At 42.4% G+C, this 26595-nt stretch overlaps 2 protein-coding genes across 2 annotated transcripts in view; both read left to right on the top strand.

The window, feature by feature from the left end:
- NPDC1 (neural proliferation, differentiation and control 1) overlaps positions 1-12660 on the top strand; it is a 122866-nt gene extending 110206 nt beyond the window's left edge. Inside the window, exon 9 of the mRNA XM_077284620.1 lies at positions 10317-12660. Within this exon, the coding sequence (XP_077140735.1) occupies positions 10317-10391 (75 nt within the window). The 3' untranslated portion in view covers positions 10392-12660. The remainder of the gene's footprint in view (positions 1-10316) is intronic.
- Positions 12661-23363: 10703 nt separating this feature from the next.
- On the top strand, positions 23364-25089 carry LOC143809313 (POU domain, class 5, transcription factor 1.2-like). The gene is made up of 4 exons (XM_077292407.1): positions 23364-23508; positions 23604-23734; positions 24148-24309; positions 24813-25089. Exons 1-4 carry the CDS (start codon positions 23418-23420, stop codon positions 25086-25088), a joined length of 660 nt encoding a protein of 219 aa, XP_077148522.1. The 5' UTR covers positions 23364-23417; the 3' UTR covers position 25089.
- Positions 25090-26595: the final 1506 nt, after the last annotated feature.

Here is a 26595-nt window from a genome sequence, read left to right on the forward strand (position 1 = left end):
CACACACATACACATACACACACACACACACACATACACACATACATATAATTATATATATATATATATATATATATATATATAATATTTTTTTATTTCTCCAAACATTGAGTTTTCATTTTTTTCTGCTGATATTTAGTCCTCGTCATCCATGTTGCCGATTTTCACTTCTCCATTAAAGGCTACCAGTCAGGCGAGTCATACTGCCCATAAAGAATTGCAGCCTGGCTGAATGATTGAGGCAGGTGAAACGTTTTCTGAAACACTACAGCGTTTCCGATAAAATACACTTTGAAGAGTCGTCCGGGGACCAGACAAGTCGTCTCTGTTCCAAGTGGACTCTTCCAGGTGATTGTACAAGCGATAGAGACCTGTCAATCACCTGGTACTAGCAAGAGTCGGCCGGGCCTTGGCGCCTGATCTCCGGGTGCGGTCCCAGGCCGGATCTATAAAGTATATTTTCTCTGAAAGTGTTGTAGAGAATAATATACCTGGCTTTCATTCGTGCTGCTCACAATTTGACCCTGACAGGTTCCCTTTAAGCTCAGTGGGGATATTCTGCGACATACCTGGACACTGTAAATATAAATTGTGTCAGTTCCATTTAAAAAAAAATTACGCAGAATTTGGATGAAATGTGGTCCTCTTTTCTGGTGGAAGTCCAAGCAGAGGAATCTGCAGTGTCTGCGCACAATAGGCGTACATTCACATGCAGCAGATTTTTCTCGCTACTGAATATCTCTTCCATTTATTGGAATGAGGTTTCTTTGCTAGTCGGCACAGAGATTTCTTCAGACTCCATTGCGCATGAAATGTTTGCATCCAATCTGCCACGTGTGAACATACTATAGGGCTGTCATTGCACTAACGGTAAGGGTATCAGTGGTATTACTAAGCGGCCCGTCTAGATCACCCTGAATTGTTAATTGCAGATCTTCCTAATTAGAGAAAGAATTTATGGTGTGCACTCAGCCTTAAAAAGCGAGGTGCTGGTGGAATAGACCAAAGGTCTCAAATAATATTAAAGTATAAGATTCACCACACACTTTGTGTTATTAATCAAAACTTGATGTGAATTTATTGTACATAATCCGGCGTCGGACTTAGCAAGGCGCAGGAGCGCCGCTTACAGCATAAGATACTACAGATTCATATTACTGGGCAGCTACAAGCGAACATTAATACCATACTAGTGTAAGTTTATTACTACTGGGACAATCCCCGTCCATTTATCACTGTCTGAATCTGGAATAAAGCGATCACATGACAAAGGCTCTGGTTCAGCCGAAACGTTATAAGTAAAAGATCGCATAAGTTGTATATTCTGTTACGCTCCCAGATTATGTACAATAAATTCACATCAAATTTTGATTAATAACACAAAGCGTGTGCGGTGAATCTTTTACTTTACTATGATCTTCCTAATTAGACTTTTTTTTTTAAGTTAGGTTGTTGCCTATTAAAATTTAGTTTTGTTTTTTAAACCCTTTTCACACATTGGATATTCACGGACCAAGTACAGACCATCGCCCGTGGGTGTTTGGCATACATGAGGCTGTCAAGATCAAATCAGGAGACCCGTGGCAAGTCTGTATCCAGACCATGAATATTGGATATCCTGGGGGCAGGAATTTAAAATCTGTGCCCCTAAAGCCTCCAGCAGGCTATATGTATGCGATTTGGGCATGTAGTACAGGAAGTCCAGCAGGGAAAGCTTGTTAATAGGGCCTTGTAATCCTGTTTGGGATCCTGCATTGGTGTCAGGTTAACCTTTCAGTGCGGTGGAAGCGCGTTCCTTCACATAGGTGGTCATCCTCTGCTCAAACATATGTATGTAATCCCTTCTGCAAGAGATCGGCCAGTGCTATACAGTAGAGCCTTTTATCAAGAGGGCATCTGCTACCTTTCTACATGGGTAGAAGTTAACATTTAGGGGCAAAGCATGCTTCCTATATATAATAAATCCCTTACACCTGGTTATTTGGCAGTCACTCCTATGACGCCAAAGTCGCTGATGCTACGTTTGGGTGACACTCCATTACCAGGCCTGCAGTCCGCGTTGTATAGTCATGCAGCTGCCGGATAATTATATAACTTGCTAACTTTTGTGTTGATGTGTACTAACATTATGGATAGAAGCAGCAGCCTGCTCCATCCCCGCTGTTTGCTTGCAGGTTGTATGATAGTATGATCCTCTCAAAGAACAATGATGCTATTCATTAGCCTTGTTACAGTACAGCCACAAAGACTCAGCAGGGGTCCGTTTCATTGAAAACTGTCATTCTGTGCAGCCAGAGATTATCTTATCTGGATTTGCTGTTGATTCCTGTTCTTACCAGTCTGTTTAACATGCAGTATGTCGCAGAATTGCACTGCTGAAATTTCCATTGCAAAAGCTAAAGAAGTTATGATCAAAAATGTCCATTCATCCCACAACTGCACAACCTGATTATTATAAGACCTAAACCAGGGGCGTACAAAGAAATCATGGACACACACACTCAGTGGTCTCATAGAGGATCATATCCCACAACTCTGTAGCCCTTAGGCTGCTTTCACACATCAGTTTTTTGCCGTCAGGCACAATCCGGCAAAATTTTAAAAAAGGATCCGGCAAAAGTTACTCTCTCTGTGTTTCTCCCTCTCCCCCCTCCTCTCTCGCTCCTCTCTCTTTCCTCTCTCCCCTCTTTCTCCCTCCTCTCCCCTCCCCTCCCTCCTCTCTCCCCTCTCTTTCCTCTCTCCCCTCTTTCTCCTCTCTCCCCTCTTTTTCCTCTCTCCCCTCTCTTTCCTCTTTCCCCTCTCTCCTCTCTTTCCTCTCTCTCCTCTCTTTCCTCTCCCCTCTCCCTCCCCTCTCCCCTCTCCCTCCCCTCTCCCCCTCTCCCTCCCCTCTCCCCTCTCCCTCCCCTCTCCCCTCTCCCCTCTCCCCTCTCCCTCCCCTCTCCCTCCCCTCTCCCTCCCCTCTCTCTCCCCTCTCCCTCCCCTCTTTCTCCCCTCTTTCTCCCCTCTCTCTCCCCTCTCTCTCCCCTCTCTCTCCCCTCTCTCTCCCCTCTCTCTCCCCTCTCTCTCCCCTCTCTCTCCCCTCTCTCTCCCCTCTCTCTCCCCTCTCTCTCCCCTCTCTCTCCCCTCTCTCTCCCCTCTCTCTCCCCTCTCTCTCCCCTCTCTCTCCCCTCTCTCTCCCCTCTCTCTCCCCTCTCTCTCCCCTCTCTCTCCCCTCTCTCTCCCCTCTCTCTCCCCTCTCTCTCCCCTCTCTCTCCCCTCTCTCTCCCCTCTCTCTCCCCTCTCTCTCCCCTCTCTCTCCCCTCTCTCTCCCCTCTCTCTCCCCTCTCTCTCCCCTCTCTCTCCCCTCTCTCTCCCCTCTCCCTCCCCTCTCCCTCCCCTCTCCCTCCTTTCTCCTCTCTCCCCTCTCTCCCCTCTCTCCTCTCTCCCCTCTTTCTAATCTCTCTCCCCTCTTTCTAATCTCTCTCCCCTCTATCCCTTCTCTCTCCTTCCTCTCTCTCTCTCAATTCAATTCAAATTAGGCTGGGTTCACTCTGCCTTACAGCAGCCCGTTCAACACATACCTTAAACGGGCTGCTGTAACGCAAGTGCCAACTTGGCACAATCGCTAGCGCAGATAGAGCATCTGCTAGCTCTATCTGCGCTAGCAGTGACGGACTCGGAAACGCTGCAGCCCGCGTCCCAGGGTCCGTCACTCAGTGACGGCACATGGCTGGCGCACGCCCATTGTGGGCGTGCGCTAGCGATGCGTCCGACATAGAACTTAATGGCGGGGTTAACGGACTACGTTACACCGCGTTTATGCCGCGGTGTAACTTAGTCCGTCTAACGGACGGGTTCAACGCAGTGTGAACCCAGCCTTATCTTCATTGGAAGGACTAAGTACATGTCAGCATTAAACAAGCATATGGTAAAAATAGGGTGTGGGGTAGGGAGGCATATAAAGGTCCAGGATATCAGGCTCCTTTTAGATGATGGGGGATGTTTCCAGGGTGGGGAGTGTCCCTCACTGCGGAGTATTTGGGGCACCTCAGAAGGAAGTGGGCCTCATCCTCCACGGCCTCCTGGGGGCACTGCTGGCAGAATCGTCTCTCTCGGGGCTTGTAGTTCTGTGGGTGCCGCCCGGATTTTCTCTCTTTCTCTCTTTCAAATCCAGCGAAAAACCGGATCCATCGCTTCAGTTTTTTACAATTCGCCAGATTCAGCCTGACGGCAAAAAACTGATGTGTGAAAGTAGCCTTAGTAATTTTGACCCTATTGAAGTCCCTTAGTGTCCCCATGCACTAAGATAACTTAGAGATGAGCGAATATGTTCTTCAAACGATCACCAAGCAAAAATTTGGCACGAATATGGTACATTCGAATTTGTGATCAGTAACACGAGCATTTTTCTTAAAATCGGGAAAAGTCTGTAACATTCTGTAAAAGTGCAGGAAAATAATTGCGTTGCCACTAAAGTTTTTTTTTAAGTAGATGATAGCTTAAAAGCCAGCAATTCATGTGCTGCTTACAGTAAAATCAGAGTGACAGGTTAGAATAGAATAGATATATACATATAGAATACATAGATATATAATGCCAGTGACACACATATACAGTATGTGTGTGTGTGTATATATTTATGTATTACGTAATCATAGATAAATATAAGAAAAGCTGGTAATTAAGCAGCCATGTAGTGTAAAATCACAGCAGGAGCCAACAGGATAGAAGAGATAGATTACATACAGTAAGGGTATGTGCACACGTTCAGGATTTCTTGCAGAAATTTCCTGAAGAAAACCGGAAATTTTCTGCAAGAAATCCGCATTTTTTTTTTTTGCGTTTTTTTTCCGTTTTTTTCGCGTTTTTTTAGCATTCTGCAAGCGTAATTAGCTTGCAGAATGCTAAAGTTTTCCAAGCGATCTGTAGCATCGCTTGGAAAACTGACTGACAAGTTGGTCACACTTGTCAAACATACTGTTTGACAAGTGTGACCAACTTTTTACTATAGATGCAGCTTATGCAGCATCTATAGTAAAAGATAGAATGTTTAAAAATAATAAAAAAAATAAAAAAATGCTTATACTCACCCAGACATCTCATCAGCGGCGTCCGTTCGTCTTCCTATAGCTGGTCTGTGCGCACAGGGCCTTCCGTGACGTCACGGTCACGTGAGCGGTCACATGACCGCTCACGACCAATCACAGGACAGTGACGTCATCGGCAAGGTCCTTCGCCGCACATCAGCTACAGGAACCGAACGGCAGCGTGCAGCGGTGAGGCGGGAACACTGCGCGGGACATCGAGGGTGAGTATAGGACTATTTTTTATTTTATTTCTTATTTTTTGACCACTTATATGGTGCCCAGTGCGTGGAGGAGAGTCTCCTCTCCTCCACCCTGGGTACCAACCGCACATAATCTGCTTACTTCCCGCATGGTGTGCACAGCCCCGTGCGGGAAGTAAGCAGATCAATGGACTCCTAGGTGTGCGGAATCCCTGCAATTCCGCATTTTTAATGAACATGTTGCTTTTTTTTCCGCTATGCGATTTTTTCACGGAAAAATCGCAACATTTGCACAAAAAATGCGGAATACCTTGTAAATAATAGGAGGCATATGTTAGCGTTTTTTTTCGCGTTTTTATCACGTTTTTATAGCGAAAAAACGCGAAAAAAACGCTAAAAATCCTGAACGTGTGCACATGGCCTAAATACACAAAGAATAGATAGCTGTCAGTGACAAATACAATTAGTACAAGGTGTACTGTACATGTATTTAATGAAGGATTTTTTTTTTCTGAAAACAATGGTGTGGGCTCCCGCATAATTTTCATAACCATTAGAGGGAAAGCCGATGGCTGGGGGCAGATATTTATAGCCTGGGAATTGGATAATACCCATGGATCTTCCCAGGCTATTAATATACGCTCACAACTGTATACTAAGCCTTTACTGGCTATTAAAATTGGAGACCCTAAAAAAAATGACGTAGGGTCCCCCTATAATTAATAACCAGCAAAGGCTATTCAGACAGCTGCGGCCATGGATACTGGCACCCAATCCCCAGACTAAAAACATCAGCTCTCGGTCGCCCCAGAAAAGGTGCATCTCTAAGATCTGCCAATTCTGGCTCTTAGCCTCGCCCTTCCTACTTGTCCTGTAGCGGTGGCAAGCGGGGTGATAGTTGGGGGGGGGGGTTGATGATGTCACCTTTGAATCGTCAGGTGACATCAGGCCCCGAGGTTAGTACTGGAGAGGCGTCAATATGATGCCCCCTTACTAACCCCATAGTCACATTGTATGAAAACACAGACACCCAGAAAAGAGTGCTTTAATTGAAAGAATAACAAAGTTCTTTAATAATCTTAATTAAACCATACTTATTACCTTATCCGATCCCCCGACACACCCGTCCTCTGCAAAAGATTTAAAAAACTAAACAATAATATTCCTCAGCTTTCTGCAGAGATGATGATAATCCATTTGTCCCACGACGGGTCTAGCCATTTAGCCTGTCATACAGCAGAGACACTGAGCAGCATTTGCTACTGCTGCCCAGTATGTCGCGGTGGACTTATAGGACCTGTCTGATGCCTTCAGAAAGGTCCTGGGAGTTCACAGCCAATGAACTCCCTTCACCTACTGTCTGGCGTTAGCGCGAGCATCTTGGAAGATTTTCTAATGTCAAAACAGTATCTGAGATGTCAGTGTCCGTGTGTGTAATACTTGCAACACACGTGTGGCAACCTTTTGCCTCCCTTGTGCCGCATCAGTACCACACAGACGGGGGCCAGGGAAGAAATGCTACAGTAATCACTATTTCCCACTCCAGGTGCTGAAGACACCACTCATCATTCTCCCCTGCTCTGCCGACAATCAGCACGAGCAGGGGAGAGTGATGAGTTGTATTCAAGTGAGAACAATGACACCAGCCGACTGCTTTTGAGACTATTACACCAGCCTACACCGGTTGCCGCTAATAACAGCGAGAGCAGGAGCGGCTGGGAGTATTCACCAATCGCCGCCTGCGCTATAAATAAATAAATAGAAAAAAAACAGGGGGGTTCCCCTGTATTTTTGATAACGGGCCAGGCAAAACTTAAAGCTGGGGGCTGCAACCCTCCGCTGTCAGCCTCAGCAAGGCTGGTCATCAAGAATAGAGGGGTCCCCATGCCTTATTTTTAATTATTTAAATAAATAATTTAAAAAAAACTGTGTGGGGTCCACCCCCATTTTTGACAACCAGCCTTGCTAAAGCTCACAGCTGGGGGCTGGTGTTCTCAGGCTGGTAAGGGGCCGTGGAGGGGCTTCTTGCAGCCGTTCAGTCACCAGTGGTTCTCAGCCTGGACGGTCGCATCTTGGCACTGTTCAGGTTCAAAAATAATTATCCCCCAGACATGGATTACGGCATGGGACAGAACGACCAACAGGTGAGGGATATTGGTTTTTTTTTAACTTTAGTTTTATTACAAGAGAACAAGGGCTTCGGTGGAATGAGGCTTTAGGTGAATATAACTGTGTTTTGTTATTTTTAAATGAAAAAGGAAAACTGTGTTTAGTCTTATTTCTAATAAAATACTTTATTCTGGCTGTGTCTTTATTTACCATACAACTATAGGATTAGTTATGGATAGGTGTCTTATAGCCACCTCTCCAATACTAAGCCGTGGGCTTGATTTCACCGGACAATACAAAGGTAATATCAACCCCACAAATATGAACCCCACTTGCCACCTGTACAGGGCAAGTGGGAAGAGCCGAGCAAAGCAGAATAATCTAGTATTAGATGTGCCTTTTCTGGGTGGCTGCTGGCTGCTATTTTTAGGCTGGGAGGGCAATATCCCATGGCCCCTTACCAGCCCCCCAGCTGTCTGCTTTAGCAAGGCTGGTTGTCAAAAAAGGGGGGGACGGACCTCATGCCGTTTGTATTTTTTCATTATTTAAATAAATAATAAAAATAAAGAATGAGAACCCCTCTATTCTTGATAACCTGCCTTGCTGAAGCTTGACAGCTGAGGGTTGCATTCCTCAGCTGTGAGTTTTGCCTGGCTGGTTATCAAAAATACAGGGGAACCCACACAGGTTGTTTTTTTATTATTATTTATTTACAGCGCAGGAGCGGCTGATGAATACTCCCATCCGCCCCTCCTGCTCTCACTGTTACTAGCGGCATCAGGTGTCAGCTTTAGCTGATGGGAGCTGTAGTCCCATCAGCTGGCACCAGAGACCGGAGGTAAACTTTATACCTCCGATCACAGCTGAGTGCTCACGCTGTCTTTTGACAGCGTGGGAACCGTGGCTCTCTGACCGGCGGGGATGATTTCACCGCCGATCAGAAGCTCTAGGCCGGTGTTTCCCACGCTCTGCGTTATAAATGTCTGTGAAGCACTTGGGGGTTCAAAGTGCTCACCACACATCTAGATAAGTTCCTTAGGGGGTCTAGTTTCCAAAATGGGGTCACTTGTGGGGGGTTTCTACTGTTTAGGCACATCAGAGGCTCTGCAAACGTAACATGTTTCCCGCAGACCATTCCATCAGTTTGCATTCCAAAACGTCACTACTTCCCTTCCGACCCCCGACGTGTGCCCAAACAGTGGTTCCCCCCCACATATGGGGTATCAGCGTACTCAGGACAAACTGAACAACAACTTTTGGGGCCCAATATCTCCTGTTACCCTTGTGAAAATAAAAAATTGCGGGCTAAAAAATATTTTTTCAGGAAAGAAAAATGATTTTTTCATGGCTCTGTGTTATAAACTTCTGTGAAGCACTTGAGGGTTCAAAGTGCTCACCACACATCTAGGTAAGTTCCTTGGGGGTCTAGTTTCCAAAATGGAGTCACTTGTGGGGGAGTTCCAATGTTTAGGCACACAGGGACTCTCCAAACGCGACATGGTGTCCGCTAATGATTGGAGCTAATTTTTCATTCAAAAAGTCAAATGGCGCTCCTTCCCTTCCGAGCCTTGCCATGTGCCCAAACAGTGGTTTACCCCCATATGTGAGGTATCGGTGTACTCAGGAGAAATTGCCCCAAAAATTTTGATCCATTTTGTTGGCCATGTGAAAATGAAAAAATTGAGGGTAAAAGAAATTTTTTGTGGAAAAAAAAAGTGCTTTTTCATTTTTACGGTTCAATTTGTGAAGCACCTGGGGGTTCAAAGTGCTCACTATGCATCTAAATAAGTTCCTTGGGGGGTCTAGTTTCCAAAATGGGGTCACTTGTGGGGGAGCTCCAATATTCAGGCACACAGGGGCTCTCCAAGCGTGACATTGTGTCCGCTAAAGATTGGAGCCAATTTTTAATTCAAAAAGTCAAATGGCGCTCATTCCCTTCCGAGCCCTGTCTTGCGCCCAAACAGTTGTTCCCCCTCACATATTGGGGTATCGGCGTACTCAGGACAAATTGTACAACAACTTTCGGGGTCCAGTTTCTCCTTTTACTCTTGGGAAAATAAAACCCCTCAAACTGACTTCAAATGTGATGTGGTCCCTAAAAAAAAAATGGTTTTGTAAATTTTGTTGTAAAAATGAGAAATCACTGGTCGAATTTTAACCCTTATAACGTCCTAGGAAAAAAAAAAATGTTTCCAAAATTGTGCTGATGTAAAGTAGACATGTGAGAAATGTTATTTTTTAACTATTTTGTGTCACATAACTCTCCGGTTTAACAGAATAAAAATAAAAAATTAGAAAATTGCGAAATTTTCGCCAATTTTCCGTTTTTTTCACAAATAAACGCAAAAATTATCGACCTAAATTTACCACTAACATGAAGCCAAATATGTCACGAAAAAACAATCTCAGAATCGCTAGGATCCGTAGAAGCGTTCCTGAGTTATTACCTCATAAAGGGACACTGGTCAGAATTGCAAAAAATGGCCAGGTCATTAAGGTCAAAATGGGCTGGGTCATGAAGGGGTTAAAATACTGCTGTCACTCAGACAGATTTAAATGGTGCGTTTGTAGATGGATGTGTGCTCCAGCTCCATCAGCCCCTTATCCTACACAACCAGAAGACAATGGCCGCATTGCGCTGTTTTTATTATTCTCCAGTTCATCACACTTGGGATCTTTTTTCCATTCTTCACTACATTAGGCAATAAAGTGAATGGTGTCATTCAGCAAAAAAACAAATATTCATAACGGGGAAAAAAAATTGGATTTTGGAAGAAGCTTTAAAAATGAAAGCACTAAAATGAAAATTGATAACAGCGGAAAAGGTTTACTCTAGCGAGTGTTATATATGGTGCTGCTATTCTCCTATGTAGTGTGACTGCTTAGTGACTGTATGGGGTTGTGTACCACCTAATATATTTTTTTTATATTTATTTTTCAGACTGGAGAAATGGAGGTTAAAAATCCTCTCTTTGACGACTCTTCTCTCCACCACCCGACCCACAGCCATCATTAGCCGCCTCCGCTTGCAGACTCATATTCAAACCAAAACCCAACTCCAGAAAAAAATCAGCTCAAGACGTGAATCAGTCCGGAAACTTTTTTCCAGAGTATGATCAACGTGTTTGTTTTCTTTTTGGTTTTTTTTAATTTGCAAAAAAAAAAAAAGATTTTCCAGCGGTGTTGAAAGCAAGACTGTTAAACAAGCGTTGTCCTGGTTCTCCAGCCTCTGTCTGCTTTCACTTTACACTTCTGCGAGGAAGGTGGGATCATCACAGCGAGCAAGCAAGCTAGAAGACCACCTCAGACTAGAACTACGTGTTCCTATGAGTGCACAGAGCCAGTCAGGAGCACGACAGCTTGTCATTTCTATCAGTTCATTCGTCCGAAGCTAAAGAAGATGATTGTTACTTCCTGAAACATTTGCACTTTTATAGACTTACTATTGTTCTGTAACCCCCATAGATATATATATATATATATTATGTATCCGTTACTCACCTGCATTTCCAACCATACTCCCTTCTGGTTTATGCTGTTTGTTTTGTACAAACATTACAGGTCGGACATATATCCTGAAAAAAAATGATTGATTTTGTTTCAGAAAGAGAAGATAGTGCTAGACCTTAATGGTGTAATCTCCCTTAAAGGAGTAGCTCCACTTTGTGTGGTCTCCCTTGAAGATGTTCAGTGCAGATATATTATAATGGAACAGTGCAGAAATATTTGCACTATATTAGCGGACCTGCACATGGGATGTGTGCTGAGTTAACCCTTACACTAGAGTGCAGCCAAAAAAATTTGCAGTGCATGGTCTAGTGACCATGTTGGTGGATCATGGCCACGTTTGTAGATCATAGACAACCGACCAGATTCCTATGTCCCTTCTACCTGCCAGCATCCCCAACGCCTCACCCAGCGTGCTGTCATCATGGTGGCATGACATAGCCTTGGACATGCCGACAGGAGCAGGTTTGCAGAGCTTTAGTCCTGTGGCCGCAGACTACCAACATGGCTGCCCAACTATGGTCCTGCAAATCTTTTTTTCTCACCTCTAGCTCAGACAGGGATAGAAGCATCGTAATGTTGCTCTCCCCTTTTCAAGGTTAAAGAACAAAATTTTAATTAACCATCAAGTTAAAGAAGGACCTGAATAATTTAAGGGTTGTCTGGTGCTGACCACTGTCACATTGGGAGGTGAGAGGCGCTGTCAAGATGTGCATACAATTGATGGAGTGAGCTACCCCTTCTCATTGACTACACACGCTGTGATTGGGTTGGAGACAGTCGCCTGGATGATGGCCATAATTAACGCTGGCCACACATTAGATGGTCGCCGGCCGCACCATATTTCAAGGCTGTAGCTCTGTGCTGCCATCAAACAGCAATCCTATACAGATTCACTGGGGTTTTCCTCTTTGGAGAATGGTGGGAAGTCGTAACCCTATTTTAGCTCCTTATTTGCCAATAGTGATGGCTCCAACATAAGTGTCACCTTTTGAGTCATTTTAAATTTCTATGACTCCACAAAAAAAAAAAAATCCTAAAACCAGCTGAATCACAATATTGGGTGCTTTATCCACCTCCCTATAGACGCATGGTGCTCAGCTCAGATTCAGAAGTCATTGCTTCCATGATCTGACAATGTCGATAAGATTGCGTCCAACTTAAGCTGACATTTCCCATTATTCTCGTCTCCAACCACAGGAGGATGGTGGCAATACCATAAATAAAAGAAATGCAAACATTGTGGATGACGAGAGGCTGAACCTTAGTCCAGATCTGTCCATGTGTGGCACATGAAACGGGCATTCCAAATTCATCATGAAGATGGTAGACATCTGTGACGCCCCTCCCAGGGCTTGATTCTGTGGAGAGTTGTTGTGTCGTCTCTATTAATATTGGGGGCATCGGGGGAGGCCACAGATCCTAGACCTGCTATGATAGGAAATGTTAAAGACCTCTGAAGTTGCCCTGATCACAGACCAATACCATTCGTCCATTACCTTATGGATGGACGTTTGCTGAATCTAGCGCTGGTGACAAGACCTCCTGATGAGTATAAGGTCGCTCAACGGGGGGGCGCGGTTTCCTATCTTTATTGCAGTACTTGTAGAGTCCACCAATTACAGTTCAGATGATGAAATTATTTTTTTTTTTCTTTGCACAAATTGTAATTGTAAAATATCAGAGAAATACTGTGTGTCTGTCTGTGTCTTTCCTCTCGCAGATGCTGTTCCACTCCTTTTTCCTCACGAATATAATTAGACATTTTATTTATCTCAGTCCGTTGTTTGTTTCTTGGTGTAAATGTCACTAATTTTGGGGGGCATATCCTGGGGTCCCTTCTTTAACCTGCTCATGGGTTGTCACCAGTGCCACAGGATTTGGTTATTTTCCTCTAGCACCTTAGCCCCTTAATTCTGGGGAAAGGTCTCAATTCACGGACCCTTTTATCAGATGATGACTAAATATAGGACAGCGTCCCATTTTTATACAGCCCTCAAATGGCATATACGTCTGCGCTGCCTGTGTAGCTGTCAGCCTTCACTGTCATTCTAGTATTGTTCTCAGACTCCGGCCCACCCAGAGGAGATCAATTTGAAGCTTCCCTGCCAGGCGTACATTCCTGAACTATTGGAATAGAGTTTACATACCAATATAGTTCCTTTTACCTTAAATATAATAATCCAGAAATTCTGATTTTCAAAGAATTTTCTCTAATTTAGCATAAAAAAGTGCAGATGTCACATGATTCGGTTTAGACCCCTCAGTATAGCATTACAAGTAGCTTCCCTCCATTGGTATACATTAACGCACAATCAGAAATTACAATACAGCAAAATCTGTGTGAAGATACAGTGACCATGTACCCACTATAGTTGAGGTAGGCCATCTCATGAAGAAGCCACTGGAGTCCTCTGTATGTGAGATGTTCAATACCATCCCCCCCCACCCCCAGGCTCTGTACATGGACTCATTTTAATTAACTTTTAACAGTTAATTATTTTTTTTTTTCTTTAGTGTTAAACTTTTTGTTTCTCCCAGGATTCCTATAGGATGAAACCACCTGTTGATTCTCGCATCTGCATAGGTTTTTCACCTGATTCTCCTCCCTCTTTAGACCTTTTCCCTTCTTTCACCAATGGCTTTTCAGTCCCTGTGAATCTTCTTTCACATGCGTAATGCTCTTCCCTTGCCCCCAAGGGCAAAGCCCACAAAAGTATTCACCTTGATCACAACCCCCCCCCCCCCCCTTCCCAATCTTTTTGATGAGACCTTTAAACACATTCCTAGAGAAGACTGGAGGAGTGTCCCTGACTTTGGACAGGGAGATCAGATAATTAGATCTACAGTAAAACACCTTAAAGGGTTTTTCCAGGTGCCTAGTAGTTTTCCTTGAATGTAGTCTAAATATCTCTTTAAAATGAACAATCAGTCATGTGGGGGGTAGGCGACAATCAACTTGGACTCCATTGCAAAAATTGTTCAGCTTTAATTAACCTGGAATTGGGGCAGCTATAATTATCAATAGGATTGGATTTGGTAGAGATGTTGCTGACCATATTGGCCACTATCCATACAAAAAAAAGTTGGCAATTATAAATTCTGTGCCCAAAACTTTTTTTTTTTCATCCCCGTAAGCTATGCTTGGTGGAGTTTGGGACAAGTCGTAAAGCGTTGACCAGTACCTTTCCCAAAAACTGGAAATTTTGGCAGAAAATTTTCCTTACTGGTTATAAGAACTATCTGCCTCCACTGTCCTTGTAGATATTGGTGAGCTCTCCAAAATCCAACACAATGAGATCCACAGGGCTCTGATGAAAGGTGCAGTGATGAAAACAGGGCTTTTATCATTTTGTATTTATTTGGTATGGAATCGTCAAAAAATGGAGACAAAGGCCCGAAACTAACTATCAACAACCCAACATCATTGCGAAGAGGAGATAAGAAACTTATCTCATTCGTAGTTCTGGTGGTAAACTACCTGTTATGCAACTTTTCGGGAAAAAAATGTTAAAGGGTACATCTTAAAATTACATTACAAATAATGATCCTTCAGTACAATTGAATGACTTATGATGGTTATTGTACAGCCATCTCCATCTTCCAAAATTGTGCTTCTAAAGTAATGATATTAAAATGAAACGTGCATCAGATGAAAATTTTTTAAAAAATTTAAAATTTACATTTTTCTTCCCCCAACAAAAAAATGCAAATTCTTAAAATTAAGTTCATATCAGTTCCTTTGAAAATGAAGTTACAACATCATCAATTTTCCTTCCCAGTGACTAAAAATGTGTATTAGATCTAATACCGTATGGCCACAAAACTGATCTAAACCTTCCAGGTCCCAATGTCAAGTCCATAACGGAGACCCTCATCTATAGTATCATTTATCGCACTGATGTCTCCTTGTGTAGTCCTATGGCCTCTCTGCCCCCTATGGCCCCTTGGGCCTAGATATGACTGCTACCTTTGCACCTTTTATCTACAGTGGTTGATACCTTTTAATGGCTAAAGGTATCAACCACTGAGGACTCTCAATTCTAAATATTTGTCTATCTACTGGCTAACACGGTACCAAGATATATTTATTTCCTGCACCTTTTATCTATACACCCTTAGGGTACTGTCACACAGTGCCATTTTCATCGCTACAACGGTACGATTCGTGACGTTCTAGCGATATCGTTACGATATCGCAGTGTCTGACACGCAGCAGCGATCAGGGACCCTGCTGAGAATCGTACGTCGTAGCAGATCGTTTGGAACTTTCTTTCGTCGCTTGATCACCCGCTGACATCGCTGGATCGTTGTGTGTGACACCGATCCAGCGATGTGTTCGCTTGTAACCAGGGTAAACAACGTAAAAAAAACAAACAGTACATACTTACATTCCAGTGTCTGTCCTCCGGCGTCTCAGCTTCTCTGCACTGTGAGCGCCTGCCGGCCGGAAAGCGAGCACAGCGGTGACGCGGTGACGTCACCGCTGTGCTTTCCGGCTATGGTGCTTACACAGTGCAGAGAAGCAGAACGCCGGGGGACAGACACCGGAATGTAAGTATGTACTGTTTGTTTTTTTTACGTTTACGCTGGTAACCAGGGTAAACATCGGGTTACTAAGCGCGGCCCTGCGCTTAGTAACCCGATGTTTACCCTGGTTACCCGGGGACTTCGGCATCGCTCCAGCGCCGTGATTGCAAAGTGTGACCGCAGTCTACGACGCTGGAGCGATAATCATACGACGCTGCGACGTCACGGATCGTGCCGTCGTAGCGAAGAAAATGGCACTGTGTGACAGTACCCTTAGTAGAAACCACTAAAAGGTCTTGATTATATATCAACTGAAATTGCACATATGACCAGCTTATTCTACCGATACAGGCTCTAGGCCATTTTGACCCCTGCATAGGACAAGGCCTAAAAACCCATGGGAAATTCTAAAAAATTCCACCTCAGCTAGATGCTATATCTTATGAGATCAGGGTCAGGTGAGTGGTGCTCACAGAGATACGACTGACCCATTATAGTCAGATGTTATGCGCTATTGGGTGTCATAATAACTGGACTTTATTGATTTCCACCATTCACTCATAACAGATGTAAAGCAATGGGAAAAGCTCCAAATGATGCCAGTTGCCTGGAATATCCTATGATGATTGGATAAATATGGAGGACATTTAATTTTACCCTTGTGGAGACTATATGACCTGGGCCAGGCTTTATATTTCTAATCTGCAAATAACCCTAAAGGGGCAATGTATTTCTTGAACTTGTATATAGCAAGATATCTCCCCGTTGTACCATCAATTCATGGCTCATAGGCAAGCTATGGGCGTATAAAATAAATCATGGGCACAACATATGTCCCCTCACTCCCAAAATGTTTCACCAACTTATCGGTGTCCTCGGGATGGGACATAAGCTTGAAAGTAAAAACAAAATTGAAGTAATCAGCCAATCACATTTTCATGTTACACAGTAGTCCGTGTACAGACACCGTCATTTACAGGGATTCTGATTAACTTCCAAGAAAATTTTGCTTTTGTAGGAGGATTTTCCTTACATTTTTCTGGTCCACGAACAGCTGACAACACAGCAAAGGTTCTCTGTGTGGAAAGTTTTCAGTCAGGGAACTTACACAAAAATTTTTTTCAAGGCATTACCGTAAATCTACACTGTGAAGATCATCAAAAAGGGGTTGAAATTTGGCACAACAATAACTCTACCTAGAACGTAACGGCCTTCAAAAGTGAAAAGGCAGGAAGAGTATTGGTCCTGGAGGCTGTCAAGAGGCCGACAGTAACATTAAAGGTGCTGCAGGATTTTCTGAAGAGAACCTGCATGTAACAATAATCTCCCATATTCTTCATGGGTCTGCTTTGAGAATTAAATGTGTGTAAATAACGGTTTTACTGAATTAGAATAAAGGCTAAGCAGATATGGCAGATGCTATCGGACACCACTGATGAGGCCAAGGGAGCTGCTGGAAAAATACTCAGAACAGTCCCATAGTCACAAAAAGAGATCTGGGTGTCTGCAGCATAATGTGTATGCACAAAAAGTGGAGTATTTTTTATTTTATTTTTTTTTAGGAGGTATTCTGTAATCCAATTTTTCCCATAAAATTACGGCAAATTGGATGTAATTAGGAAGCTGAGAATTAACTGATAAGACTCCACAAAGCACCTAATCAATGGCACAGCAGGTTCAAAGTCACTGGTTTGGGGGTTGTCACCTCTTGTTTTACATTGAGCTCCCAGAATGTGGACAAACCAGTTTAATGCAATTGTGGGCATGTTTTCCCCAGTGAAGGAATCCCAAGGAAGAGGGATCAGCTGGCTTGGGGGATGGACCCTGCTAACAATGAATCAATGCCTGGAGGCATTGGCCTCTCACAGGCTCCTTTCTACTCTGACCCCCTGGGCAGAGCTGAGTGGGGCGATCCACTGGTTTCCATCCTACACAAGATAATTGCAGGTTTTGTTTTGGTGGCTCAGCTGGACACACACATGACCAACTGGTCCTCCATCATTATTTTAGGATGACATTACATTACTATGCACAAAAACATCCAAATACATGAATGTATATATATATGGAAGAAAGTGATGGATAAACGGTCGACCATCCAAGTCATATAATTGGGAAAATAATTATTTAGACTTTGACATAAGATGACATTTTGTTGTCACCCTAAGACATGCAACATAGCAGTAATGTCCAAAAATGGACACCCATTGGGGTCTGTCGGGGTGAATGACTATAAAAGCTCCGCTGTGTGTATGGGCCCTCCAGATAATGTGATTAGGAAGCTTCACAGCACCTAGTAAGGTTAGCTGATCACAATCAGCCAAGAATACCAGTAATTAATCTATTAACCTCCATATGACTGCCAAAGAAGAGCTCTAACCTCACAAATACTGCACCAAACTGTATGAAGTCAAATGACAGCCCTGGCCTTATCTCAGCCCAGGCTGTCTGACCCCAGAGAAGAGCAAACACTGGGCCATGGGGGTCTGTTTAGGTCCCTGTATGGTGTTATCAGCACCTAACAAGATTTTCCATGTCTGGTCCCAGCCAGCACTTGGTGGCAGGGGGTCTTTATTAACCTGATGGCAGGAATGATATAGAACATTGTCTAGGTCACTATAGGTGATGGCGGAAGGGTGACAAAGTTTGAGGGAAGCTCGCCTAGCAGAGCACAAGAGTGATTTCCATTGACTCCCAGTGTGTAACAGCAAAGAATCATCTCCTATCTATCATATAAAAAAGAGAGGCAGCACCCCAATATAGATGCAAAAAAAAGGATTCAACCCTGGTGGCAACGCTTCGGTTCACAGAATCTTTTTCAAGCCCTCTTTATATTGGACGTTTTTATGGCGGCTTGGCACCCACTATATATAATTAATAACCTAGTTAACAAGGCTGAAAAATGACAATTGTCCATCCAGTTCAGCCTTATACTCTGTCAGAATAAAAGAATAAATCCCCAGATCTGCTAATTGTGCTGTTCCATTAGTTTTTGTATATGTATCTATCTAATAAAAGAAAATTTGGCAGCACTACAAAAAAAAAAAACGGGTGCAATAAAACCTGTAAAGGTGATGTCCAAACCTCCAAAGTAGATAATCAGTAAAAATTGATGTTTTTTTTTTCCGATTATCATTTATCTCTTATCTATCTATTATATCTATTATCTATCTATCATCTATCTATTATTATCCATCTATCATCTATCTATCTTCTATCTATTATCTATCTATTATCCATCCATCTATCTATAATGTATCTATCATCTATAAATGTATATATCTTTAATTTATCTATCGATTACACAGGCCAACAAAAAACAACTTTTTTTATGTTTCTTTGATGAAAATAGGCAAATATTACTAATTTTGGGTCGAGAAACTCAAATATACCCACAGAATTGTTTAATTAGCTCTCGTTTTTTAGATACACGCCATGGAAGTATGTGCTGTAGGTAGCGAGAAGAATTCATTACAAGAGTATAAATTGCACAGTACAGTACACATATTTAGTATCGCCGCGTCCGTAACGACCCAACCTATAAAACTGTCCCACTAGTTAACCCCTTCAGTAAACACCGTAAGAAAAAAAAAAAAAAAACGAGGCAAAAAACAACGCTTTATTACCATACCGCCGAACAAAAAGTGGAATAACACGCGATCAAAAAGATGGATATAAATAACCATGGTACCGCTGAAAACGTCATCTTGTCCCGCAAAAAACAAGCCGCCATACAGCATCATCAGCAAAAAAATAAAAAAGTTATAGTCCTCAGAATAAAGCGATGCCAAAATAATTATTTTTTCTATAAAATAGTTTTTATCGTATAAAAGCGCCAAAACATTAAAAAATGATATAAATGAGGTATCGCTGTAATCGTACTGACCCGACGAATAAAACTGCTTTATCAATTTTACCAAACGCAGAACGGTATAAAGAAATTCATGAATAGCTGGTTTTTGGTTATTCTGCCTCACAAAAAACGGAATAAAAAGTGATAAAAAATGGTCACGTGTCCGAAAATGTTACCAATAAAAACGTCAACTCGTCCCGCAAAAAACAAGACCTCACATGACTCTGTGGACCAAAATGTGGAAAAATTATAGGTCTCAAAATGCCACGTATATAAGTGCCACGTATTTAAGTGCCACGTATAAGTGCCACGTATTTAAGTGCCACGTATAAGCAAAGTAATGATGGTAAGCAGTCTTCACAAGTGGAGTAATTGGTCTTCTTTGGTTGGCAAATGTCACATAACCACACACGTAACAAAAATTGTTAACAATATTTGCACATTTACGAGGCATTTTCAAAGTGTAAATTCTCTCCACAAAATTACTGCAACAAGAGAAAGAGACTTCAATTAGTACAAACTATGCAGACACAATTTATAAAATGGCTGACATTGGTTCAACAGGTCTGTAATCAGGTTTACCAATACACATTTGTTGAAAATTCAAAATTTCCCTATTTTCCTGCATAATAATCTTAAATGACCTGTATCTCAGCAACAAGAGCTAATAATGATTTTTAAGTAACATATTCGTTTTTAGGATGCTAAAATTATTACAAACCAGCTATTTTCATTTCAGAAACATTTTCACTGTTGGCCAGTGTTATCTATCTATCTAGAAAATTAGAAAAGAAACAGACGGCACTCCAAAAATTAAAGTGAAAAAACTGTGGCTTTACTGATCCATTAGCAGCAACGTTTCTGCAGAATTCTCTGCCTTTCTCAAGCCAGAATTCTGCCGAAACATTGCTGCTAATGGATCAGTAAAGCCACAGTTTTTTCACTTTAATTTTTGGAGTGCCGTCTGTTTCTTTTCTGATTTTCTATTTTGGAAGTTTGGACATTACCTTAACAGGTTTTATTGCACCCGGTTTCTTTTGGTAGTGCTGCCAAATTTGTATCTATCTATCTATCTATCTATCTATCTATCTATCTATCTATCTATCTATCTATCTATCTATCTATCTATCTATCTATCTATCTATCTATCTAGGCAAAAGTGACCACCATGCACAGCCATGTGTGAAATACTCAGTTATTTTAGATCAGAAATCTTGTGGCACATGATGGGTGAATAAACATCCACTTTTTTTCACAAGTAACTTTTGGAGCGCTGCTTTTTTTTTTTGTATATCTATCAACAGGAGTAATGAAGCAGCACCAGTTTCAGAGTAAAGGATAGGTGCCAGCTCACTGGTTGTAGCCAAACCAAATTATAGAGCAACATTTCTACTGGACGAAGTCTGTGGAGCTGAAACGTTGCCTGTTGTACATACGGCTTAATAAAAGTTTAACAATAATGTGGATTCCAACTCAACATTGATGTTCACCCCCATCAGAGTTCGGACAATGGCTCTACAGCAGTCCAAATGAGCGATAAGAGAAGAAATAGTCCAGCTTCACAAATAGTTTCTTTATTTAAATGGCATTCGTACAAAGGACATGAAAAGTCATGATGACAGGTGCTCTAGCGTTAGTGTAACGCTCGCATTAACGCATTTCAAGTGAACACTCCTCCTTAATCATCAATACAAAAGAAAAAGTTGAGTGCTGCCAGCTTTTTTCATTTTTATATCCATCCATCCAATAATCCATCTACACATCCATTAATCCACACATCCATTAATCCATACACCCACCCATCCAATAATCCACCCATCCATCCAATAAAACACCCATCCATTCACTGATCCATCCATCTAAATAATTCACCCCATCCAATAAGCCGCCCATACATTCACCCATCCATCCATTCACTCATCCATACATCCATCCAATAATCCACCCAATAATCCATCCATCCATTCACTCATCCATCCAATAATCTACCCATCCAATAATCCATCCTTTCACTCATCCATACACCCATCCATCTATCCAATAATCCATCCATCCAGCTCTTTATTAGTCTGCCCTGTCCTGACATTAGCACACCTATGTGACTCTTTGGGCATAGATGGAAGCTCTCTGGGTGATTACTGGCAGTAAATGGGTTTATTACAGATAATGTTTGGGGCTGAAGTTTGTAAAGTCCTGATCTGCTGAATATTCATTTTCTTCAGTGTAGGGACATCAGTATACCAGACAGACAGCTTACACTGGGTGTTTGCAGATATAACCTGTTGACTACAGGTATGGGGGGCATAAAACAATGGGGGCGTAACCTCCAGATGAACCCACTAGAAAACCACAAATACTGCTTTCCAATCAGTTTGCTCCTTTTTTCCCATCTTCATGGTCTTTGGAAGGGGAATTATTTATTTTTTAAGAGGGCCAATCACCTAGGAGGGCAAGCTCTATAGGCGGGTCTTCAGTTATGTAAATAGCCCCTTTCTTACTGAATTAGATTATTGCTAGGACAGCATTCCTTTCAAGCAAAGTTGTCTCTACTTAGGAGCTTCTGGAAAAGGAGTCTTGCAACTATCCCAGCAATACCAAGAACTTTATGGAACTTTTCTCTGATTTTTAGGTGAACGTCTGTCACCTCATCCACTCCAGAGATCAATCAGGACTTTCTGTATGGGAATATACATGATTCTAGGCTCTTCAGGATCAGCCCAACATCCTATTTAATTCTATCGGTCTGAGCACAGCGTTGGTCTTTCAGTTGGAATCAGTAATGAATCAGCAGCATGCCTTTAATTTTTATACAAACGGCTCTGGCCTTATGCAAGACGAATGGACATTTAGCGCTGGCCTAACTTATCAGCAGAATTACTGCTGCATGCCGATGAAATCGGAGTCTGGAGACCTTGGAGTACAACCTGTACTCCAATGGAATACACCGCCACAATTGGATCATGCCACCGAGACCCTCGGCCTCCCTGTTGGAGGACACCAAAATTATTGTGAAGAGCAGATGCCAAACTTTGTGGACAACGGGAACCAGAAGACGGATGAAGAGGAGGAATCGGTAATGACAGCTAAGTGCAGCCCCCCAATCTTCCTTCCACTTTCTATTACAGCTAGGCATGGGGTGCTGCTGCCTACTGGCAAATTACCCCAATTGGTGGCAATACAGCAGCTACCAACAAGGTCTCTGATTATTGCAAGTTCCTAACCCCAGGCCAGTTTGCATACAAACCAAGCCCCAGTGCAACCTTAGATAGCGATCTGTCCCGCATGGAGATCAGCCCATGTAGCTGTGCCAAGTGTAATTAATCTAGAACTTTGTATGATATTATGGGGAACTATTAAGCATCTTTTAAGCTTGTACTGTGTAGTTTTAGACATAATATTGAGGAACCCCAAGAGATAATTAGTTCCTGTAGTCACAATATGTATTGACCTTTTTGTTTTGTCATATTGAGGTGACCCTATGCAGTCCTGAAGTCTTGGTCTTGTTATTTTGAGGCTATTCTATAATCTTATATACTACTGAATGCTTTGTTTTGTTGTATTGAGGAGACCTAATTCTTAAATAATTCCATCTTGTTTCCAGCTCATGGTCTTACTGTATTGAGTAGACTTCACCTTGTATCATGGCCCTCTGGCATCCTGTTAGCTTAACCAAACCTTCCACTTAACCTTTGATCTGCATTGTGACCAGGGGTTAAGTAAAAGGTGAAGTTACCGCTGTCTGAACTCCTGAACTTGTTCTCTGAATGACGTGTACTGCTAATACTGGTTGGATCAAACCTTGTGCTCATGAATTTGTCCAATCTAAGAACTTGATCTTGTAGATTTGTGGCCTCTAATTTCTGTCACCACCCTGCAGTTGTAAAACTATAGCTCCATTAGCTATAGCTTTGAATTAGCTGGAGAGTTGCAGGTTGGAGACCACTGTTCCAGACCATGTTTAATCTTGGAGCACACAAGCATTAGTCTTTGTACTAAAGATGTCTGCATAATGAATGGACATCTAAAACTGTCAACCTAGCAATCCCTGTCTTGTTTTCATCTGAAAATTGGTGAACATTTCATATATTTGTTAATTTGTCCTAATATCTTTTGTTTTAGCCACAGGAGGAGGAAGGTTCAACATCTTCTGAAATGGAGGCGTTTACGAAGACTCTAAAATCTAAGCGTGTGAGCCTAGGGTACACTCAAGCGGATCTCGGCTATGCCCTAGGAGTGCTTTACGGTAAGGTCTCGTGTAGAGCTTTGTAATGGACAACTGGTTGGAGATTATTTCTTGGAATTTTGAGTATCTGAAATTTTTTATCTTTTGTTTTCCAGGCAAGTCATTTAGCCAGACGACTATCTGCCGCTTTGAGTCGCTACAACTCAGCTTTAAGAATATGTGCAAGCTGAAGCCAATACTAACAGAGTGGTTAAATGACTTGGATAAAAAAGCCAGTCCGGAGGAGGTGAGTAGAAATCATGAAAGTAGAGATTCTACGTGGCATTGACTTTAAGCAATCTTTCATGATGAGAACCTCTTTCTGTTTATCCATGGAATAATCTCTTGAAGCTACTATGGGGCTCATGATCAATTTGACTCTATTTGCCCTTCCAATGGATGATCTGAACCTATTTGAGGCTCATTTAAAGTAGAGAAATTACAATTTAGTGGGAATGGAGGAGTGAAAGCCATCATTAGGGTTGCAAGAAATTGATGGGAGGGTCATAGAACAACAAGGCCTCCCGCACCAACATTGGGGTTGGTATGAACTGGCACCAGAAAGGGGCTCTCAGAACCCTTACCCTTAATTCCCTATTAATCTAAGTTTAGTACTAAAAAAAACAAATTCTGTCTTTTTTTTTTTTTTTTACCAAAAAGCTTCTTAAAGGTGAGGCACGTCCCCCAGCCCCAAAGAGAAAGCATCGCACAAGTATCGAGAATAATGTAAAACAGAGACTGGAGAATTACTTTCTTAACTGCACCAAGCCAGGAGCACAGGAGATCTCCCAGATTGCCCGAGAGCTTGGAATGGATAAAACCGTAAGTGGTCTGCATAGATAGTCTTTGCTGTTACACACGGATTGGGAGTTAATGGATATTGTCCACTCTTGTGACAGTCATTGCTCTGCTTTTTTATTTTGATATTTTCTGCTTGTTGGGCTACAACCAGTGAGCTGGCACCTATCTCTAGTTTTGGAGCTGGTGCTGCGTCAATTCTTCCAAATAGGGTAGATAAATATTAATTAAAAAAAGGCAGCACACAAGATTAGGATGGTCAAAAGTGCAATACTTTGGTAATCAGCCCCTATCCTGCAGTGAAACAGCGCCCTGCACATAGGGGCTGATGGAAAATGTATTGCACTTCTCATCCTCCTAATCTTGTGTGCTGCCTCTTTATTTTTATATGGTGTGGTTGTTGGGCTGTCATTGTTGGCACCATTTTTTTTATTCAAATTTGAGGCTTGTGCTCCTTTTAATTTCCCTAGATACATAGATTTTAGCTGTAACCCTTTCCCATTTTTCATGTGTTTCATCTATTCCAGGTTGTCCGGGTGTGGTTTTGTAACCGCCGACAGAAAGGAAAGCGTCAGGTGAACCCGTACCTGAGGGAGAACATTGGTGGACACCCCGAAGTTATCCAATCCCTTTCACCTAATAATGCAGAGCACTTTTCCCTGCCGCAATTAGCCACCGCTCAAGGCTTCCCTACGGCCCAAATCCACTATAACCACCCAGTTTATATGCCTGGCTTCCATACAAACGAATTGTACCAGCAGAACATACCTCATGGCATGCCCATGGCCAACTATGCTAATTAGATCTCTGTCCTATGTGGTCATGACATGTAAAATGTTTATGTATGCAGAGTATAATCCTTTTGTCTGGGGTGGGTGGGGGGTGGGCAGGGAATTCAGAATTACTTTTTGTTTCACTTTTTATGTTTTTCCATGTAGTGTTGTAACTTACACAGTAAGAAATGTCATTAATCCTCCACCTCAGAACTGATTAATTTCTGGTTTAAAGGTGACTACCTTTATCTCCAGCTGCCTGGCATTGATGGAGAATTTTAACTTTACCTTCTGTTACCTTGTATTGCTAAACTCCATTTAACCTGGCTTAGGGTGCTTACCTACTGCATTTTGGCACCTGTTCAGTGGCTTTCATTAAGGCTTAAGTCCAAACCCCCATCAAAATGGGATTTGGGTGTATGCGTCAGTGAGGGCATACACTATAATGGTGCTGACAGAGAGCACATGCGCTCTGCCGTGCTTCATTTTTGGGCATGTACGCCTACTGGAGATGGACACCCAAATGTCTGAGTGTCTGCCTCCAGTAGGCTCACATGCTCAAAAATGATGCATGGCAGAGCGCATGTTCCCTCTGTCGGCACCATTATAGTCTATGGCCCCTTCGGCACATACATTCCCAAAGTTCTGGGGTTTTGACATAAGCCCCAATGTGAGCCACTGAACGGATGCCTAAATGCAATGTGAAAGCACCCTTAGTATTAACCATACAATGACCAGCTTTACTTCCAGCTGCTTGGAATTGGTAGTTAATCACTCTAGAGGGCTATAATCTCCTCTGATAACCATTTCCAAAAAATAACAATAACTCACCACTTCATCAGCCAAAGCTTGACTTAACCATGCCCAGCTTTACTTCTAGCTGCCTGGTATTGGTAAACTCCACTCAACCAGCCAAACCTTGGTGTAACTATACAATACCCAGCTCTACCTTCAGTTGCCTGACATTAATAACTTCGGTAACAGTCATGGCATGGCTCTGTTGTGCAAAACCTCCATTTCATTCAGGTGTCCTCCTCTTTCACCAGTCAAGGTGTAGCTTAGTCATGCAATACCTACTTTCCTTTCAGCTGCCTGGCGTTAGTGAATTATCTACTTCACTGACCAAGGCTTTGGTTAGTTGAACAATTCCCAGCTTTACCCACAGCTGCCTGGCATTGTTTCCACAGTCAAGGCTTGGCTATACCCTACCTATCTGCCCCATCTTTGTCTTAGTGAATTGTTTGTCCTTTAGAGAAGACTAAATTATTTGACCTGAATTAAAAATTAGACATTAGATTGTATTTGTATTTCCTTCACCGGGATTTTTCTCCAAGAGAAGATCTTGGGTCCCTGCGTCACTTTAATCACTAATTACGTTTTACTTTATTTCTAATTGCACTAAACAAGCCGCCATGATTACTTGTTCTGTCACCAGTACTATTACAATGAGGAGTGGGGGGTCTAGAACTGGGTTTTGACATTTTGACACTTTAATTTACAGTGTTGGATTTATTAGGGATGTTCATGAAATATGATG

This window comes from Ranitomeya variabilis, chromosome 2, assembly GCF_051348905.1.
Source record: "Ranitomeya variabilis isolate aRanVar5 chromosome 2, aRanVar5.hap1, whole genome shotgun sequence".
NCBI classification, from domain to species: domain Eukaryota; kingdom Metazoa; phylum Chordata; class Amphibia; order Anura; family Dendrobatidae; genus Ranitomeya; species Ranitomeya variabilis.